The 18569-nt window shown below is 35.3% G+C and overlaps 1 protein-coding gene across 5 annotated transcripts in view; it reads left to right on the top strand.

Moving 5' to 3' along the window:
• Positions 1-18569, top strand: part of KATNBL1 (katanin regulatory subunit B1 like 1) — a 78409-nt gene that overhangs the window by 47728 nt on the left and 12112 nt on the right. For 4 of the 5 annotated variants that reach the window (XM_019752883.2, XM_019752881.2, XM_019752880.2 and 1 more), the window contains one exon: positions 2446-3901. The exons of the other annotated variant lie outside the window; for it this stretch is intronic. In XM_019752883.2, coding sequence (XP_019608442.1) covers positions 2446-2478 — 33 coding nt within the window. In that variant the 3' untranslated portion in view covers positions 2479-3901. Of the gene's footprint in view, positions 1-2445; positions 3902-18569 lie in introns of those variants that run through there. 5 annotated transcript variants of the gene reach the window in all.

Raw genomic sequence — 18569 nt, 5'->3', positions numbered from 1 at the left:
CGATGAAGAAAATCTTATAAACAGAAATCAGTTTCTCAGAAGTGTTTTTCTGTTGTTGTATTTTTGATAATTGGGGTGGGGAAATAAAGTAAAAGCTGATAGAAAATGGAACTTTATTTATTTTCTTAATTAAATTAATTTTTTTATTAGTTTCAGGTACACAAAACAATGTAATAGTTAGACATTTATCGTTTATATCCCTCACTCTGTGTCAACCTCCCTCCCCCCATCCACTACCCCTCTGATATCGCACACAACCATTATATTTTCACTGTCTCTGGTCCTAATGCTGTACTCCGCTTCTTGTAGCTCTCTCTCTCTATATATATGTATAATTATAGTTGACATTCATTATTGTTCAACTTCAGCTTCAGGTGTACAGTGCAGTGATCAGGCATCTACATCATCCCTGAGGTGGTCTCTCTAATGAGTTAACTATCCATCGAATACCCTACAAAATCTTTACAACATTATTCATTGCATTCCCAAAATTGACTTTCGTTTCCCTGTGGCCATCTTGTGGTTACCAACTGTGCTTTCTAATCCCCTCACCTTCCCCCTTATCTCCACCACCCCCCTCCCATCTAGCAACCCTCAGTTTTTTCTTCTATGTCTCTGAGACTGTTTCTTTTTTTTTTTTAATTCTTCTGTTTTATTTCAGTTTTGTTTTTAAAGGTAGGTTGACTATTTTTTCACTTTAAAGGTGATATACGATTATTTATTATTTTTTTTAAATTAAAGTTTATTGGGGTGACAATTGTTAGTAAAATTACATAGATTTCATGTGTACAATTCTGTATTACATCATCTATAAATCGCATTGTGCGTTCACCACCCAGAGTCAGTTCTCCTTCCATCACCATGTATTTGATCCCCTTTACCCTCATCTACCACCCACCTCCCCCCTTACCCTCTGGTAACCACTAAACTATTGTCTGTGTCTATGAGTTTTTGTTTCTCATTTGTTTGACTTGTTCTTTTGTTGTTTTTGGTTTATATACCATATATCAGTGAAATCATATGGTTCTCTGCTTTTTCTGTCTGACTTATTTCGCTTAGCATTATAATCTCAAGATCCATTCATGTTGTCACAAATGTTCCTATATCATCTTTTCTTACTGCTGAATAGTATTCCATTGTGTATATATACGACATCTTCTTTATCCATTCATCTATCGAAGGACATTTTGGTTGTTTCCATGTCTTAGCCACCGTAAATAAAGCTGCAGTGAACATTGGCACACACTTGTCTTTATGTATAAATGTTTTCAGATTTTTTGGGTAGATACCCAGGAGAGGGATTGCTGGGTCATACGGTAATTCTATTCATAATTTTTTGAGAAACCTCCACACTGCCTTCCATAGTGACTGCACCAGTCTGCATTCCCACCAACAGTGTATGAGGGTTCCTTTTTCTCCACAGCCTCTCTAACACTTGTTACTATTTGTCTGAGACTGTTTCTGATTAGTTCAATCATTTATTCTTTTCTTTAGATTCCTTATATAAGTGAGATCATATGGTATTTGTCTTTTTCTGTCTGACTTATTTCACTTAACATAATGTTCTCTAGGTCCATCCATATTGTTGCAAATGGTAATATTTCCTTCTTCTTTATGGCTGCGTAATATTCCATTGTATAAATGTACCACAGTTTCTTAATCCAGTCGTCTTCTGATGGGCATTTTGGTTGTTTCTATGTCTTTGCTATTGTGTTTAGTACTGCAATAAACATAAGGGTGCATAAATTTTTTTGAATTAGAGTTTTGCATTTCTCCAGATAGATACCTAGGTGTGGAATTGCTGGCTCATAAGGTAGTTCCAGAAAATGGAACTTTTAGAACATACATGATATTTCACATTGTTCAGGAGTGGTCTTACATTCTTGGTAATAGAACTGAAAAATTACTGTTTCCTTGGAAATTTGTTTTCGATTTTAATTTTTTATAAAGAGAAGCTTTATAAACATGAAGCTGAGAACATGAGATTAAGATAAAGACAATATTGAGTGATTAAAAGTTCTACAAAGTTTCTTCAGCTATGATTAAACCTCTTTTACAATATTAAATCCTCAGTTGTAATTTTCTTGAGGGTAGGAATCAGAAAGAGAGGCTGTCATCAAACTGGCTTAGAGTTTATATAGTATTGAAGGAATGGCTGTGAACGATTTAATGATCTTGCCTGGCTATAAAAGCAGAGTTGCTTGATCATAGGAAGCAAACCATTTACTCAGCACTTAGCAAACATTTATTGAGCACATGCTCTGTGCCAGGCCTTGTGCTAAACAAATGCAGATTAAAAAGTTGAGTAAGACACATCTTTTACCCTCAAAAAGATTTAAAGGGAAACTAAGGTAAATCAAGTGACAAAAAGGGAGAAGAAAATGGGTTGTGTATATGTGTATTTACTGTACTAGCTAATAAAATGTTTTTGTTTTATTCTCTAAGGATGTAGATGCTTATTTATTACAGTTGCATTGAGAGACTTCACCTAGTAAAGAGCATTTGATTATTCAAAACATCCCTGGATTATATGATTTCCAAAATGTCTCATCAGAGAACTGTGAACTATGGAAGAAATCAAAACCTTTTTTTTAAACCACATAATGAAACCACTAATGAAGCCCTAACAATCTACTTCACATTGAAGTGGAAAAATACCGAGAGGAGCAGCTTCAACTTCAATGAGGTGAGAGTGCACTATGAAGATTGCTCACCTTTGCTGCGTTTGGGATTAAATGGTATTTGGTGACATTGTTTAAGAACTACTGGATCTTAATGCAATCCTGCATAAGAATATACTTTATACTGTGTGAGAAACATAAGACAACTTATCACTAGGAACCACAAAGACCAATCATCATTACTTTTTTTAAGATTGTGTTTTATAAGAAAACACTCAAATGTGTGCAGCTATTTTCTTATGTTGAAAAGACTTGGACAGTTTTAAAACATCATAACAAATAATCAATACTAAAAGTTTTTTGTGCATCCTGAAATACTGTGTATACAAAATGCCTTAATTAATAAGCCAATGTGTATGATACCAATGTCTGTTTTAAAAAAATTAAAACCAACCATGCTTCTGGCATGATAAAATCATGGACTCAAATCAGGGGTTTCCATTCATATAGAATGTTGTTAAAACTTACTCCACACCATCTTTAAAACTTGAGAATATTTTTAATATCTCTGATTTTTTTTGCCAGAATCATCATGTCATGTATGTATGTGTTATTCCTATATTAAAGAAAAGGTGAATATGTATTTGTATGAATGCTTTGCTGGAAATGTTCATGGAGTTGGCTAATTTATATTCACTTTCTATTGTATATAGATTTCTAATATTTTCAGTTCTGTATCATTTAAGCTTCCTTCATTTGAGTAAATTCACTAAATATTTCTATTTTTTGCTTTTTAAATTCTCATTTTATATGAATTCTAATTCTTTTTGACTACATATGTTTTAAAGAATTGCATACAATGATTTAGAAATGTTTACAGTTAGTGCTGACTTGTATTTTAAATTCCAACACTTTATATTACTACCTCCTCCAATGGTTGGTATGAAATGCCAGCAGACTATATGAGGTCTTTTTTTGTTTTAAATACCATTGTTTTAGTGTCAATGAACCCACTTCTGGAATGTCTTCACAGCTGTATATCTTAGCCTATCTTGAAAATGATTGAGATTTAAATACCACTGTTGGTTGGTACATCATCTCGTCTTTAATGAGCCCAAAAGGCATCTGAGCAAAGAAATTGTTAGTAATCAAATTTCTATGCAGTAATCCTTCAAGCACTTGAATGTCTTTAGTATTTACCCAATTAGCGACTACTGATGTGAGTCCTCAACAAGCATCTTTCTTGCTTTAAAAATATTAAAAATGTTACCTTTCACTGAGTTCTTCTTCTGTGTAACTATAGTTCATATAGCTATGTGTTATTTCTCACAGGGAACATCATTTGTAGTAATTGGCTATTTTCTTAAATCTTTAGAATAATTTCAGATTACTGCACTTCTCTGATTTGAGAATTGAGTTATTTAAGAAGTTGATTTTCAGGGGGTGGGAATTTGAATCGGAAACCTGCGTCATCCCTGTGAAACCTTAAGATGATGAACTATAACCTTTTTTTGTTCCTGTTCCTTTAGTTATCACTGTTTTATCTAACAGTTTGAACCAGTTAACTCAGAGCATGGTGCTAGTGAGGCTGTGGACAGGAGCTGGAGCCTTTTATAGATTCATTAACTTTACACACATACAAAACTTATTCATGGCTACAGATTGCACCTTCTCTTAGGCATCCATCTCACAAATTCAGTTCTTGGTCACAAGGAAGATGGTGTGTATAGCTTAGCATAAACCCTTCACCTCAAATAGATAGCTCAAATAATTGGTATATGTGATACTGTAGACTTTTAATCTAATATTTAAAATAATGTATTAAAAATAATATATCTAAAATACTGTGTCACTATAATTTTCTCTGAGTAAGATCATTGACTAAACAGTATCTTCTAAAAATCTAACTTTATAAATCAAACTTCAGTAAAAATTAAGTACAATACAAGTAGAACAGTAAGAAAAGGTGCTATCCTGTTAACACTGAGCCCTTGTGCCTAACTTCGAGTTTGTTGAAGGCGAGTAGATAACACTATTTTGTATACTCGGAGCATATAAGAAAGCAGAGTCTTTAGCTCACAAAGATTGTTCAGTAGCACACACTCCTAATTTCTGTCCTTGGCCTTTGCAGTTTGCCTTAGTACCTACCTCTTTCAGTTACTGAGTTATGACTAGTGTTAGGTGATTTTTAAGATTCTTGGATAAAGGATGTTAGATAAGTAAATATTGTTGAACACTTCTGTTGCTATGAGGCTCTTCTCATTCTATTTAATCAGAACAGTGTTGATCTCCAGAAAGAGCCAAAGAAAGTGTTTACAAAGTATTGTGGCTGTTGTATTGACCTAGATTAGAACAATTGCTGTCTGTCATTGCTCATTTGTTGCTGTACTGCTAAGCAGTATACAGAACGGAGGGCCTACCCAGGATCTCTATGCCTTACTACCTCTTCTACCTTCTTAGGTTTTCTGTCCTGGACTTTCTTTGCTAGCTTTGCAAGTCTAAGGCCAGGTAGTTTATTAAGGTGATAGAGGGTTATAACCAAGTAATTTGTTTCTACTAGGAATGAAGTGAATGGATTTTGTAATGTGTGATCATGATCAGAATAAGGGTTAAAAGTTAGGAAGCAGGAAGTATTAGATGGTTTTCAAAATGAATCTCTTGGTAATAAGTTAGAAGATAATTGACATAGATTATGTACATGAATCCTGAGATTGGAGAATTTGGATATAAATATCTATATCCACTTTGGTTAATCATTAATATCAGCACTGAAGTCTAAGGGGTACCTAGGAATTAAATCCTAATCCCCCTAAACATACTTGGTACATGTCACGTCCTAATCTTAAAAATCGTTGTGTGGGTTCAAGGCTATATTTCTGGCCTTTGGAATAGTGATTTCCTCAAACTTAGAACATTTCTGCAAATTATTGATATAATTAACATTAATGGATAACTAATTTGAGTAATGATCAGCTATTAAATATATTGATAATATAAATCATTTAAATATTTAGTTACTTAAATTAGTCAAGGAGTCTGAAAAGGCAAAACATAGTTCTTTTGTTAGTTATTCTCAGTTATCTTTCTTCCTATTTAAGAACAAGATGGTAATGTCAGTTGCCTTTGTTCAAAGGAAAAAAATAGAATCACAAGCAGCGGACGCAACTGCAGTGATCCATTTGGATGCACTACTTCTTATCTTTCAATACAGATTTTTATTGTCTGGATTTCTTCAGATGGAAATAGTATTTGTTGGACATTTGTAGGTAGGTATATACTCCTATGTTACTCTTTTTTCCTAAATTTCCAATTCTTCTAGCTGTGAAAATTGTCATAAAACTTTGTGACACACTATTTCCTCTCTTGTTTTATTCTGTAACAGGAATATAGAATAAAAAGTTCCTCCCTAAACACTGTATGCTTCTAATTTGTAATATAGATCAAGTGATTCAATAACAGCACCAAGTAGAGCAATAAAATACTGCATATCATATACCCAGTATACTGAGTATATTTTACAGTGCTGTACTTAAAATATTTCAGATATTGTAGTCATTATAATTTTCCCTGGGTCAGATTATTGACTTAACAGTATGCTAAAATCAAACCAGTAAAAATTAAGTATAAAACGGTGCAGCTGCCCCCTCCCCCCAGTCAAAAATCTGCATATAACTTGACTCTCCCAAAGCTTAACTAATAGCTAGGGTTTCCAGGTGGGAATTCCTGCCCGTTCTCAGGAATTTTTTTCGCTTTCCCGTTCCCGAATCCCAAGAAAAGTTGGTCGGGAAATCAGGAAAATTGGCTCCTTGAACCCAGTAATACCCACAATGGGAAATAAATGTACTACTCACAATGTGTCGTAGACATTTTCCCTATTTACCGCTAGGGTTTCCAGGCAGGAATTCTTGCCCGTGCTCTGGAATTTTTTTCGCTGTTCCATTCCCGAATCCCGAGAAAAGTTTGTCAGGAAATCGGGAAAATCGGCTCCTTGAACCCAGGTGGTTGGTAGTATTGGCCGTCACTTTGTGGAAATCATTCATCGAGGAGAACAGAAAACAGTTTCTATCTCGGGATTTGGGAACAGGAAAGCGAAAAAGAATTCCTGAGAATGGGTGGGAATTCCTGCCTGGAAACCCTACTAACAGCCTACTGTTGACCAGAAGCCTTACCAATACCCTAAATTAAATATATCTAGAATTGACCTAATTCTCCACCTCCACTCCCTTCCACCAACCCTACCAGCCCTCCTCCCCCGCCACACACATACAGGTACAAAAAGTCTGTTCTTGGTGGATCCTGGGTTTCCATTCTCATAGAATAGCCCCAATATCAGCAGTTATCAAGCCACAAACCTGTAAATCATCTTTGAATCATCTCCAAGTCACAAATCCTGTTGGTACACTCCCCACCCCAATTTCATCTTTCTACGTCTCTTCACCTCTCCTGCTATTATCTTAGTCTACATTATTCCAGCAGCCTCCTGACTCTGGCATTGGCCCTACATCCCTACAACCTACTCTCCATGCATGCTGCCCTAGAATAGTCTGTAAAGCCCGAATCTTACCATGTCACTCCTTAAGGACTCTTATCTTTGGAGAGTCTGAACAGTGCGATTTACAATCCCTCAACACCTCCTCCCCTTCCAATGCTCCGACTAGAATGAACTTGTTTCAGTTTCCAGAAAACATTACACTTTCTCTCCAAATGTTTCATTTGCCTGAACACTCTTCTCCCCCACGTTCACAATTACCACTTTCTTAGCCTCAGGTCTCAGCTTAAACACTGTTCCTCTGGAAAGCCTTCTCTGACAGCTGTTAGCAGTCTCTGCCGTAACTCTTATCTCAACCTTGTTCTCTTAACACTACTTATTAGTGTTTTGTAATTGTTATTACCTGTCTTCCCAGCTAGACTGACAGTTTCATGAGACCAGAGACTATGTGCTCTTGTGACACATCCCCAGTCCTTAGCACAAAACCTGGCAAGTAGTAGGCATTTAATTCTTATGAATAAATGCAAATGGTGTGACATCTTTGTGCATACATTGTATGAGGAAGTAATTTAGTAATGTGAAGCTACTTGTGATAGTGTAACAGCTAACAATGAGTAATTCTAGAATAAAAATACCCAGTTTTCTTCTCTCACTTTTTTGTTTTAGGAAATTGATTGATAAATGTTCATGCTACAACAAAATAAAACCTTAGCTAAAATGTGTTTGGTTCTTAGAGGTTGTTACATTTGTTTTTCTATGGTTTGATTTCTACTTTCCATACAAGATCTGTGAAAGTGAGGACTATACTAAATTACTAAAGTAGTTCATATTTATTTATGAAAGTAGAATAATACACAGAAAATGAAATACCCATAATCTCATCCACCTAGAGGAACAATTGTGTTTATCCTGCTATATTTTCTTCTATGTGTATGCATTTTTTAATACAAATGGATTTAATACAAATGGATTTATACAAAAAAGTTATATAAAACTTTTTTCCCTGTCAAACCTTCATATTCTGAGAAGTTACTGTTAATTTTCTTTGGAGATATTGGAAGAGGCCAAAAAATATTTATGAATTACTTTTGAAGCATCCTTGGTATAGGATTCTGTTTTCTTTGACCATTGCTAATCATTACTTTTTTTTTTTAATGTTAGGAAGAGGTCTTATAAGAGGAAATATAATTTTTGTATTTTGAAAAGAAAAATAGATTTGTTTAAATAATCCTAAGTATTTGGGAACAAAATTTCTATTTTTATACTGTGGTGTATTTCCTCTAGCCATCAAACATAATTTTCTATATAAACAGTAGTTCAGTCCTTATATATGAAACTGACATAATATTAAGCAATACATAAAAATTGAGTGAGTGTAGAACGAAGATTTGATTTTTAAGATTCAGCCCTATCCAAATAAATCAGTTCCTAATAACCTGATCACTCTTAAAACATTTTCTATGGAGGCTATTTATTCAGGTGCATATAACTGAATAAATTTCTCTTCTGCCTAAATAAGTGTTCTTTAGGTTCTATATATTTTTTTAAATACATTATTTTAATTTATTTTCACTACCCAGAAAGACCTCTTTTAAAGATTTTTTTATTAAAATACAGCTAACATACAATATATTAGTTCAGATGTACATCGTAGTTACTCAGCAGTACCCACCTACCTCTATACAGTGTTGTTACCACATTGTTGATTTTATTTCCTACGCTACAGAAATGATCACCATAAGTCCAGCAACCACCTGACACTGTACCATGGTATCTCAATATTATTGATCTTTCCCCCTTTTTTAAATTTTCAATTAGAATTGACATTCAATATTATTTTATATTAGTTTCAAGTGTACAGCATAGTGGTTAGACATTTATATAATTTAGGAGGTGATCCCCCTAACTAATACCACCTGGCACTACATAGTTTTTACTATGTTATTGATTACATTCCCTATATTTTACATCCCCATGATTATTTTGTAACTACCAATTTGTATTTCTTAATACCTTCACCTTTCTCACCTTGCCATCAACCCCTTCACCTCCTCCATCATCCTGATAGATCTAATACCTATCTTCTACCATATATAGTTATTACAGTATTATTGACTACAGTCCTTATACTATACCCTACATCCCTATGACTACTGTGTAACAACCAATTTTCACTTCTTAATCCTTTTCCCTTTTCACCCATCCCCAACCCCCTCCCATCTTAAAGAAATCCCTTGAAGATTCCTTGTAATACTGGTTTGGTGATGATGAACTCCTTTAGCTTTTTCTTGTCTGGGAAGCTGTTTATCTGTCCTTTAGTTCTAAATGATAGCTTTGCTGGGTAGAGTAATCTTGGTTGTAGGTCCTTGCTTTTCATCACTCTGAATATTTCCTGCCAGTCCCTTCTGGCCTGCAAAGGGTCTGTTGAGAAATCAGCTGCCAGTCCTGTGGGGGCTCCCTTGTAGGTAACTAACTGCTTTTCTCTTGCTGCTTTTAAGAGTCTCTCTTTGTCTTTAACCTTTGCCGTTTTAGTTATGATGTGTCTTGGTGTTGGCCTCTTTGGGTTCATTTTGTTTGGGACTCTGTGCTTCCTAGTCTTGTATATCTGTTTTCTTTGCCAGGTTAGGGACGTTTTTTGTCATTTCTTCAAATGGGTTTTCAATTCCTTGCTCTCGCTCTTCTTCTGGTACCCCCATAATGTGAACGTTGGGACACGTGACGTCTCAGAGGTCCCTTAAACTCCTCAATTTTTTGGATTCTTTTTGCTGTTCTGGTTGGGTTTTTTCTGCTATCTTATTTTCTATGTCACTGGTTCGATCCTCTGATTGATCTAATCTGTTGAATCCCTGTACTATACTCTTCATTTCCATTATTGTATTCTTTATTTCTAATTGGTTCTTCTTTATGTTTCCTATCTCCATTTTTATGTTTCCTATCTCTTTGTTAAAGTTCTTCCTGAGATCAGTGAGCATCCTTATAACTAGTGTTTGGAACTCTGCGTCTGATAGATTGTTTGTCTCCATTTTGTTTAGTTCTTTTTCTGGAGCTTTGTTCTATTCTTTTGTTTGTGACATGTTTCTTTGTCTTCCAATTTTGGCTGCCTCCCTGTGTTTGTTTCTATGTATTAGGTCGGGCTGCTATGTCTTCTGGTCTTAGTAGAGTGGCCTTATATAGTAGGTGTGCTTTGGGGCTCAGTGGCACAGTCTTTCTGGTCACCTGAGCCACATACTCCAGGTGTGTCCCTTGTGTGGGTTGTGTGTGCCCTTCTCTTGTAGTTGAGCTTTGGTAGATAATTGGGAGGGGCATCAATGGGAGGGACTAACCCTTGGGCTCACTGGTTGTGAGGACTGGCCTTGACTACAGTGGAAGAGTTGTTGTGCAGGGGCTGACCCTACAGAACAGGATCTGCCTCTGTAGGACTCTGGTGCCTGCCCAATCTGGTCCTTGGGTGGGTCATACTTGGAGGTGGCTGGGTGATACTTGGAGGTGGCTGGGTGATGCTACAGCTCAGTTTGAAGCTGGCCACTGGGGGCACCAGCCTCAGGACCACCTTGGAGGAGATCTGCTGTAGGTCAAGTTCAGCCACAGCCTGTACCCCATCCAGGGCCACCTGACAGGAGCCACAAAGAAATCTGGAGATGGCTGCCACCTGTGGCCTTGCTTGGATACACCTTGAGAGTCCAAGCCGTGAACCAAGGCCAACTGCCACTAGTGCTGAGCTTAGGGCTGCTCAGCCAGAGGTACAGGACACATTAAAGCCAGATGCTGCTTGTCTGAGTTCTGTGAACCTTTGAGAGATCCTAGGAAAGTCTGCAGCTTGAGCTAAGGCAAGCAGTTTGTACAAAAAAAGCCACTGAAAGCAGCCTGGGTGTGCCCGAAAGTTGGGCAGGGCAGGGTCTCGAATCGCTAGGGCGTGGTGAACGAGCAGCAGAGACTCAGATATGGCCACCTGTATCTGCAAGCCAGAAAGGGGGAGGGCTCAACAAAGAAACAATGGCTTTTGCCAGCTCCTCCATCCAGGAGAAAGATGCCTCTCCAGCCCCCATCCCAAGCCAGACAACTCAATTCCCCACCATATGTCCCTGCCGCCTTTCCAGCTGCTGGACCAGTGCTGGAGCTCAGAATGAGCTCAGTGATTCCATTGGTGGGTAAGTCTGCCAGTCCCTTTTAAGAGGAGTGCCTGGGAGTGCAGTCGCACTCAGTCTCACTTAGTCAAAAACTCCACTGGTTTTCACAACCAGAAATTGTGGGGACTTCTCTCCCTGGCACTGGACTCTTGGGCTGGGGTGGGGCTGGGATCTCTTGCTCCTTTGTGTGTGTGGGGGGGAACCTCCACAGCCAAAATATCCCTCCCAATCTGTAATGGTCACATGCAAGCGTGGGACCAACCTATTCTGCATCTCTGCCTCTCCTACCTGTCTCAAGGTTGCTTCTTCTTCATGTCTTTAGTGTAGAGCTTTGGTTCAGCAAAATTTTAGGTGATTCTTGATGATGGTTGTTTTGTAATTTCGTTGTAATTTTGATGTGGCTGTGAGAGAAGGTAAGCACGGCATTTCCCTACTGCACCATCTTGGTATTCTCCTGTATATTCTTAATTAAAAAGTAATCTGCATTCTGTCCTGGAGGAAATTTAATGCTAAAAATGGAGAAAAAATTAATTAATGCTGAATAGTAGCAACACAAGTAGGTAAAGCTAAATATATATATATATATATATATATATATATATGTATGTGTATATATTTGTGTGTACACACACATGCACACACACACATACACATATAGTGAATATTATCCTATGGGTAGGCTTAACCTACTATCCTAAGCTATAGTCAACCTTAAAGATTATTATATCTATGCAGAGTAAAGGGAGGGCGATTTTCTTACAAATGGGTGCACTATTATTGAATATCATTCTTCTATAATGTATTAGTTTTTTACACTATTAACTAGGCAAAATTCCTTAGTCTTCATCAATTCTAAGACTACATTTTATATAAGTTTGCTTTCACAAAGTACCATTTAAATGTTTTAAAGGACAACTATTAAACTTTATTCTTTACATAAGTTATTGGTGATTTAATCTAGTATAGTTTTGCTTTCTTTCACTCACACTTATTGAGCCAATTTACAGCAAATCAGAGCAATGTTAGTCCCCTTCTAGTTAAAGATTTTTAAATGCTCAAGTATTTTTTATTTTTTTAGTTTTTGTCATTTATGACCTTGTAAAATAAAGATAAAATTAGTTTTGAAAGGTGACTATCTAGCACTTGAAACAAAATAAATCTGTTAGGTTTTTAAGAATGATAGTATTGATTACAGGCCATTTATTGTTGCCTTCATCTAATAATTTATTCAATCAGTTCTGCTCTGTCTGAATCCATGTAATTAGATTAATACGTGTAATGACTTCATTCTACAAATCTTCAAAATATGAAATATCTAAAGTTTGTTTTAAAAGTTTCTGGTGATAATTAGAAATATACTTTGGTAAATTATGTAAACTAGTTATTTTCTGTAAATTTCATTAAATATTGACATATGTTTGCAATTAAATAATGTTAGCTATACTAATTATAATTATTGACATATGTTTGGTGTAATCTTCAAGAGTGTACCATGTTTCCCCGAAAACACTAAGCAAAAGTTAGTATAAGACCTGATATCATGTCATATTATATTATGTTATAGTATATTATATTTATTATAAAGACCCGGTATTATTTTAGTATAAGTATATACTATATAGTGTACTATAAGTACTATATGTGTACTTATAGTAAAATAAGACCGGGTCTTATATTAATTTTTGCTCCAAAAGACGCATTAGAGCTGATGGTCCATCTAGGTCTTATTTTCAGGGAAACATGGTAGCTAATGTTTGAGATAATATTACACCATATATCTTCTTAAGATTTTCTTGGACAAATGAGATATTTTTGTAATTAGAACTAAATGAAAAGAAATAATCTGGCTTTTTTTTTTCTGTTACCTTTATTAGGTTAGTGGGACCTAATCTTTGAAAATATAAACTGATATAGGAGGACTCAGTTATAAGTTTTGTGTTTAAATGACATAAAACTTAGGGCTTTTCTTTTAAATGTTAATTCAGCTGTTGACTAGTATGATATTTGAGGAACTGCAATATATCTTTGAAATCAAATACTTTAATTAAAAGATATTTATAAAATGTACACAGCTTCCATGAGCTGCTTGTAGCAGCTGGCACACCCCTCATTTATCATATCACATGTGGTGTGAGTTTCATGTCTGCTACTTTTATCTCTTGATCCATCTTTTCTTTTAAGAAAAAAGCAACAGCTGACTATATAGAAGGAAAAGCTTCCTCAAGTACATTCTACTAATATTTATTAGCGGTGATCTGAGTAAATTGTAACTCTGATAGTTTAGGAATATACATATACAACTATTATAAGCCAAACATTTAAAGATACTTAAGAAACGTATTTGATTCAACATTCAACAATTAAGTTGTTAACAACTGTTTATATAAAGAACACAGCTTCAAAATTAAAGTTGAATCTATGGAAATTTTTGTATTCAAATTAGATTAATAGAAATTTCTTCTATTAGTCATTCTGATTATACAGCTCCCTAAAAGTCATATAACAACTAAGTTTCCCAAAACATTTATTGGAAAATTAAAAAGGTGGTTTTACGTCCCAATGACTGGTAACAGGTATGATGGAGGCTATGTCTAAAGTTCTCTGTTTACTACATGTCATTGTTTCCGGATGCTAAACAGAGGCATTGAGCTACCAGATACCCAGTGAGTAATGAGGTCAACTGGTTGAGACAATGAGACTGTACATAATCAACAGATTACTTGCTATGTACTTATTGATGTTAAGCACAAAGGTTAGGCACAGTCCCTCTCCTCAAAAGAGTTCTTTTTTTTTCTTTTAATTCAGATGCCCCTTTATTTTTTTAAACTTATTTTTCAATTACAGTTGACATACCATATTATATTAGTTTCAAGTATACAACATGGTGATTAGACATTTATATACCTTATGAAGTGGCGACCTCATAAGTCTAATACCAATCTGACACCATATATAATTACTACAATGTTATTGACTATATTCCCTGTACTGTACTTTACATCCCCGTAGCTATTTTATCACTGGTAATTTGTACTTCTTAATCCCTTTCACCTTTCTCACTCATCCTCCCACCCTGGTCCCATCTGACAACAACCAGTTTGTTCTCTATATCTATGAATTTGTGTTTTGTTTGTTCATTTATTTTGTTTTTTTAGATTCCACATACAAGTATAACTGTATGGTATTTGTCTTTCTCTGTCTGACTTATTTCAATTAACGTAATATCCTCTAGGTTCATCCATGTTGTCACAGTGGCAAGGTTTCATTTTTTTATGGATGATTAATATTCTGTTCTATCTTTGTACCACATCTTCTTTACCCAGTTTTCTGTTGATGGACATTTAGGTTGTTTCCATATCTTGGTTATTATAATTAATACTTCAGTGAACATATGGACACATATATCTTTTAGAATTAGTGTTTTGGATTTCTTTGGATAAATACTCAGAAGTGGAATTGCTGCGTCATATGGTAGTTCTAGTTTTAATTTTTGGAGGAACCTCCAACTATTTTCCATAGTGGCTGCAACAATTTACTCAAAGAGTTGTTCTAAAATGCTAAATTCAATGAGATTCTAAAACCATACTATGGAAAAGACTTTGAAGGCTTAGTTCTTATGTATACTTTAGGAAGGCCCAGATCTAAGCAATTTCGTACTCAAATGAGTAGGGTAGTATATTGAACATTTTAAAGTTTTTTCTTAATGTAGTGCATGTTATGTTTTACTAGATGACTAGCTGCTTAGGAGTAAAGCTATTTACCTTGTGTTTATAGGTTCTGCAGACCTTTATAATCAAAACTCAATAATTAAGTTTAATAGGGCGTTTTGTATACTGTGGCCATCTCTGTTTACTTCGAAGTTAAATATATGATATCCATACTTACATATTAGTTCATTATCCACATGTCTTTTGAGAATAGTGTCATCAAGTGGATTAAGGTACAACTTTCAAGGACATTTTGTCTTGGATTCTTTCTATTCTTCCCTGCATATTATGACTTGTTTAATGGGTAGATGCTTGGAAATTGTCCTCCTAAAAACTCGACCCAGAAGAATTCTGGTTACACCATTTCCAAATCATCTTAAGTTTATTTTAATTTTTTTACAGCTTTACTGAGATATAATTGATATACAAAAACTGCATATATTTAATGCATAAAATTTAATGAGTCTGAACATATACATAGGTGTATACCTGTGATACAATCACCATAATCAAAGTAATAAACATATCCCTCACCTCAAAAATTTCCTTGTGTCCTTGTGTGTGTGTGTGTGTGTGTGTGTGTGTGTGTGTTAAGAACACTTACCATGAGATCTACCCTCTTACCAAAATTTTAAGTGTACAATACAGCATTATTCACAATAGCCAAGATAAGGAAACAACCCAAATAATCATCAACAGACAAAAGGGTTTTTTAAAAATGTGTTTTATGCATACAATGGAATATTATTCAGCTTTGAAAAAGAAGGAAATCCTACCATTTGTAACACAATGGACCTGGAAGACATTATACTAAGTGAAATAAGTCAGTCACCGAAGGACAAATACTACATGACTCCACTTAAATAAAGTATCTAAAATAGACTTACAGAAGCAGAAAATAGAATGGTGCTTGCCAGGGCATGAGTGGAGGAATGGAGAGTTTCTCAGTGGGTATAAAGTTACAGTTATACAAGATGAAGATATTCTAGAGATCCTCTGTGCAACATAGTGCCTGTAGTTAGCAATAATGACTATCTTGTTTAGCTATTAATACCTTTGGAAGCTGAGGTGAATGCTCCATCAAAGAAACTAATATAATTCAAATTTTTGCTAAAAATAATGTTGACTTTTTTCACCTTCCTTTATGATACATTGCTTTTAGATTTTCTTCTACATGCCATGTACATCCTTGTTTGTATTTAATTTAGATTATGAGTCGACTGGAATATATATGCCCTCCATGATTGTGTCATATTAAGAAAATGGCTGCTTGGCAAATTCTAAGTATCCATTTTCCACTTTTTTTTTCATGAATTGTTGCAGTAACACTTTCTAAATTGCTATTTTTGTTAAAATGTCCGTACTACTCAAAGCAATCTATAGATTAAATGCAATCCCTATAAAAATACCTATGGCAGTTTTCACAGAACTAGAACTAACAATCCTAAAATTTATATGGAACCATAAAAGACCCCAAAGAGCCACGGCAATCTTGAGAAAGAAGAACAAACTTGGAGGTATCACGTTACCTGGTATCAAACTATACTACAAGGCCATAGTAATCAGAACAGCATGGGACTGGCATACCAAGAGACACATAGATCAGTGGAACAGACTAGAAAGCCCAGAAACAAACCCACACCTATATGTCAATTAGTCTATGACAAAGTAGTCAAGAATGTACAAATGGGTAAAGACAATCTATGAAATAAAAGGTTGGGGAAACTGGACCACCTTCTTCTCCGATATACAAGAATAAACCCACGATGGATTAAAGACTTAAATGTAAGACTGAAAACCATGAAACTCCTAGAAGAAAACATAGGCAGTAAACTCTGACGTTGCTCTTAGTAATATTTTTTTGATATATACCCTCAGGCAAGGGGAAAACAAATAAACAAATGGGACCACATCAAACTAACAAGTTTTTGCATAGCAAAGAACCCCATCAACAAAATTAAAAGAAAACCTACTGAATAGGAGAAGATATTCACCAATAATACATCTAATAAAGGGTTATTATCCAAAATTTATAAAGAACTCATACAATGCAACACCAAAAAAACAAACAATCCAATTAAAAAATGGGCAGAGGACCTGAATAGACATTTCTCTAAAGAGAACATACAGATGACCAATAGACATATGAAAAGATGCTCAACACCACTAATCATCAGAGAAATGCAAATAAAACTACAATGAGATATCACCTCACACCTGTCAGAATGGCTATCATCAATTAATCAACAAACAAATGTTGGCGAGGATGTGGAGAAAAGGGAACCCTCGTGCACTGTTGGTGGGATTGCAGATTGGTGCAGCCACTATGGAAAACAGGTTCCTCAAAAAATTAAAAATAAACTACCTTGTGACTCAGCAATTCCACTTCTGGGAAGTTATCCGAAGAAATTCAAAACACTAATTTGTATATGCACCCCTATATGTTCACTGCAGCATTATTTACAATATCCAAGATATGGAAGCAACCCATGTGCCCATCAATAGATAACTGGGTAAAGAATATGTGGTACATATATACGGTGGAATATTACTCAGCCATAAGAGGAATGAAATCTTAACATTTGTGACAACATGGATGGACCTAGGGGGTATTATGCAAAGTGAAATAAGGCAGACAGAGTAAGACAAATACCATATGATCTCACATGTGGAATCTAAAGAACAAAATAAAAACAATAAAATAAAATAAATTGCTACTTTTGGCTCTTCAGGGAAAAGTCACATTTTAATTATAAGTAATAGCTAAAAACAAAACTGTAGATCTCCTTTGGGTTTGTGATGCCATCATCTTTTATAGGAAAAAAATTATGTAAAATCACAGCCTTTAAATACACTTACCCCTCATCTCCTTTTCCCTGAGATACTATCTTAGCTATAATATCTTTGCCTGGTGGAATTGGCGTTGTACAGTGGTTATGCAATGACTGCAGATTGCATTCCTAATGCACAAGATAAAGCCATAGGCCAATAGCACTCCCTGTGTTAGGGGTGTGGTTAGCCTAGAATAAATACATTCCCTGAACTATCTCAAATGAAATTGCTGAACTTTTAATTCCAGACAAAGTTGCTTATGTTCTGGGCAATTTGAGTTTTTCCTTTTATGGATTCAGAAAAAGCCGTTCCTTAGCACATGCAGAGTCTCAAGTATTGTGACAGAGGAGAAAGAGCACTGGACTAGGATCAGGAGACCCAGAGTTTTAAATACTTCAGAAAATTGAGGCTCAGAGAGATTATCAGATGAAGTGGGTTTTATTTACGTGCATTGAGAAGTCTGACTTCAGCTCAGCACCCCAAAATGATAATTAACTCTGGTTTGTGGTAAGTCCTCCACATACTATACAATTTCTGCTGTGACACCACCGAGGAAGAGTATCTTGACGACTTTAGCTTGGAAAGACAGATTAGGTAATATTTTATGTTAACAGAAACCTTTTTTATATTTCTGAAACCTGGGCCGGAAGCTGAGCTAAATCCTTAATGCTTAATAAGATTAGCTCATTCACTGTAGCCTAACCTGCCCATTTTTAAATATACTTTAGATAGTAAAGATCTGAATAAATATACAACGGCTAGTTGATTATAAGCTTTGAATTTCTGTATGGGA

The sequence above is a fragment of the Rhinolophus sinicus genome, linkage group LG03 (assembly GCF_036562045.2).
Source record: "Rhinolophus sinicus isolate RSC01 linkage group LG03, ASM3656204v1, whole genome shotgun sequence".
Taxonomy (NCBI): Eukaryota; Metazoa; Chordata; class Mammalia; order Chiroptera; family Rhinolophidae; genus Rhinolophus; species Rhinolophus sinicus.
The sequence above is the reverse complement of the archived record's forward strand: the minus strand, read 5'-3'. Positions and strand labels throughout refer to the sequence as shown.